Below are 3063 nucleotides of genomic sequence, written 5' to 3'. Positions count from 1 at the left end.
ATTCGTGCTTCAACTCTTTGGCAATCTGTGACCGGATTCGCTTACGTATCACACACGTGTGGAATTGTAGCAACGAACTCAAGATCAAGAAGCGAAAGTAATGAAGCGAAAATTAAGAAGCGAAGGTCAATGAAGCGAAAGTCTCAACTGGAAGCGAATGGAACCTAACGTTCGGTTGGGTTCGGTTGTGTAATCGACCAAACGAACCTGCAATTGGATTTGAAGCGAACCTGAGATTCGCTTTCGGTCCCTGATCAATTGAATTTGATTTGCAACGAACCTGACAATCAATATGCGAAGGTTCGTCTCTGGCCTCAAGACACATAAAGCGAAACTGATTTCATTCATAAGCAAAATTTGGAACTGTTCATCAAAATTGAAATCAGAATATCATGCTTCAAAGTCGAAATCGATTGAAATTGAATGTCACAATCTCAGAAATCATTCACCGGGATCGGAGTTACTGGAATTGTTTGAGGGTGTTAGCCTTTTGCAGGTCAAACATCAAAGTCAAAATTAAGTATCCAGCGATCGTTTCAGCGAAACGAACCTGTGAATGGGTTCGTGTTTGTCTTGGGTTCACGGCGAACCTCTTACCTGCGAAAGTTCGTTGACAGAGATTCACATTGAGACTGAATTTGTTGACTTGAGCGAACCTCAAATGAATTTGGAAATCGGAATGTAATGTTTAACATTCGGAACTCATGGCTGTTACTTGGTCTCACAAAGGCTTAATGGGTTTCGCAAGTTGATTTAGATTTAACATCTAATTTTGATTTCGCACATGAAAGCAAATTGAAGCAATCGTTACTGGTGTCGCAAGTTGCTGTTCACGTTTGTATTTTATCAGACGTCTAAATGGGGAAGAAGACTAAAAGTTTCATTTTCGGTCCTTGCAACTTCAGCATTGTGACCGTTCCAGTCCTCCAATGTTTACAGACTTTTCAGTTTCTACCCCTCCTTGGAAGATGCCACTCATTTCAGCGTTACATTGAAGAAAATGGGTTATATTTTTCACATTTGCCCCCTGACTTTCAGATCTTCACAGATTTTATCCAATATTATTAATTCTTTCAATTTCTTGGGATTTTACCACCTTTTACCCCTTCTTTCCAAAATATTTTCATTTCTTATCCTTTTCTTTTGTCTTATTCTTTTCAAACCCTTCTAAATAATTGCTTCTTACTCCATTCTTTTTGTCTAATATTTAAAAATCGAAAAATACAAAATTAATTTTTGTTACTTTTCCGATTTTATTTTTTTGTGAATTGGGGATATTCCAAAAGAATTTGTTTCATCAGATCTGACGGGTTTTGAAGATTGTTGGTGATTCTTCTTAACTTTCCGGATTCTCTTCATGGTATTGGTTGAAGATTCAAGGGGGCGTGATGATTATTCAAGGGGGAGTTCATATTTGGAAGATTATTTCTATTTCTCTCGCTTTGAAGACCCCATGTGCTGATGAGTCTCACAATTTAGGGGGAGAAATGCCAAGAAGATCGGAAATCATGATCTTCATCAGTTTCAACATCTAGGGGGAGATTGTTGAGTATTTGACATATTGAAACTGATATGGCATATTTGGTTATTTAGGGAAGCCTTTTTAGGGTTAATTATTTTATGATTCCCTACGGTGCCTTTATAGTAGAAGTTCTTAATCGAGCTCTTCTAAGGCATTAGTTTTATATTAGGCATTTATTTTATATTTATGGTAGATATTTATTGTTCACTATAAATAATCATTAGGTTAACTTTTGGTGTAAGCTTTTTGACCAGATTAGGGTTTTCTCTGTACGTTCATGTGATGATCAATATATGAAAAACCTTTATCAGATTACTTGCATATTGTGGTGATTGATTCTGATCGTTCTTGATATTCCGCATTCGTCATCCCGGATTACTTCCCAACAAAATACGTTGACTTGCATGGTTTCAGAACGTAACTCTCAACCCTACCTGTGTCCCCATCTTCCTTCCTGTCAATGTTCTTCTTATTATTCTCCCTTCTTTCTCTACTGCTCTCTTCTTCATCACCATGACTGGTGAAAGTAGTTCTTTTACAAAACCTACTCAAAAGGAATATGGTATCACAAATATTAAAACCTATGTCCCTCTTATTCTGGATCTCCCAGCTCGTAATTACAAACCATTGAGTCATCTCTTCCAGGCTCACTTCATCGCATATGGTATTGTTGATCACATTGACACCACATTCGATTCCCCTAATTCCTCCCCACCCACAGACACGGAGTGGCTAGAACATGATCAAGTCGTCAAGTTGTGTTTGTTTGCTTCTATTTCTCATAAATTGATCACTTCAGCCTACTACATTAAAGCTTATGTTCGCAAAATGTGGATGAACTTACACACACTCTTCTATGATGATGTTGAGTCCACTGCTATGTAGTTAGAAAATGATAGGAGAAACATCACGTTAGAAAACTTAACCATTCATGAATACCTTGACAATATACAAAAGATCTTTGATTTACTTTAAGGTCTTGGTGAAAAATTCAAGGACAGAAACGTTGTTCTTCATGCCCTAAATGGACTCCTAGAGAAATATGACAGTGTTTCCGGCAAAATTCACTTCTCAAAGCCTCTACCCACATTTTCTGAGATGAGATCAATGCTTTTGGTTGAAGAAACGAGACTTGGTACCTCTCGTGTGACTGTTCCTTCTCACGAACATCATACATGTGCACCTTCGCTGCTTCACACCACAACTCCTCCCTTGTCGGCAACTCGTGGGGGTAGGAGTGACTCTCACCGGGGAAACTTCATTCGACAAGGTGGCGACAGGAACAACTATTAACTATGACACCAGGAACCCTCTCCATTTTCTGTTCAGCAATTGATCAACATCCAATACGGGTAGGTTTATCTCCCACCTCTGGTCGCTGCTGCCCCCTCCTGGATCCCTTCTGCCCCAACTCCACAAATGTGGGCTTCTTCCCATCCTTTACTTTATCTAGCCCACCACAACAACCAATATTTTGGCAGGCCCGTATCTAACAACCCATGAATTTTGGGAAGTAGGTCTCCAATTCCATCAGCTACTAA

General features: G+C 39.0%; 1 protein-coding gene across 1 annotated transcript; it reads left to right on the top strand.

The window, feature by feature from the left end:
• The first annotated feature begins 2035 nt into the window (after positions 1-2035).
• On the top strand, positions 2036-2815 carry LOC145111497 (uncharacterized). The gene is made up of 2 exons (XM_079047764.1): positions 2036-2403; positions 2524-2815. Exons 1-2 carry the CDS (start codon positions 2036-2038, stop codon positions 2813-2815), a joined length of 660 nt encoding a protein of 219 aa, XP_078903890.1.
• Positions 2816-3063: the final 248 nt, after the last annotated feature.

The sequence above is a fragment of the Lactuca virosa genome, chromosome 5, assembly GCF_052849685.1.
Source record: "Lactuca virosa cultivar CGN04683 chromosome 5, Lactuca_virosa_CGN04683_v6, whole genome shotgun sequence".
NCBI classification, from domain to species: domain Eukaryota; kingdom Viridiplantae; phylum Streptophyta; class Magnoliopsida; order Asterales; family Asteraceae; genus Lactuca; species Lactuca virosa.
Note: the sequence above shows the minus strand (reverse complement) of the source record. Positions and strands in the feature narration are given on the sequence as shown.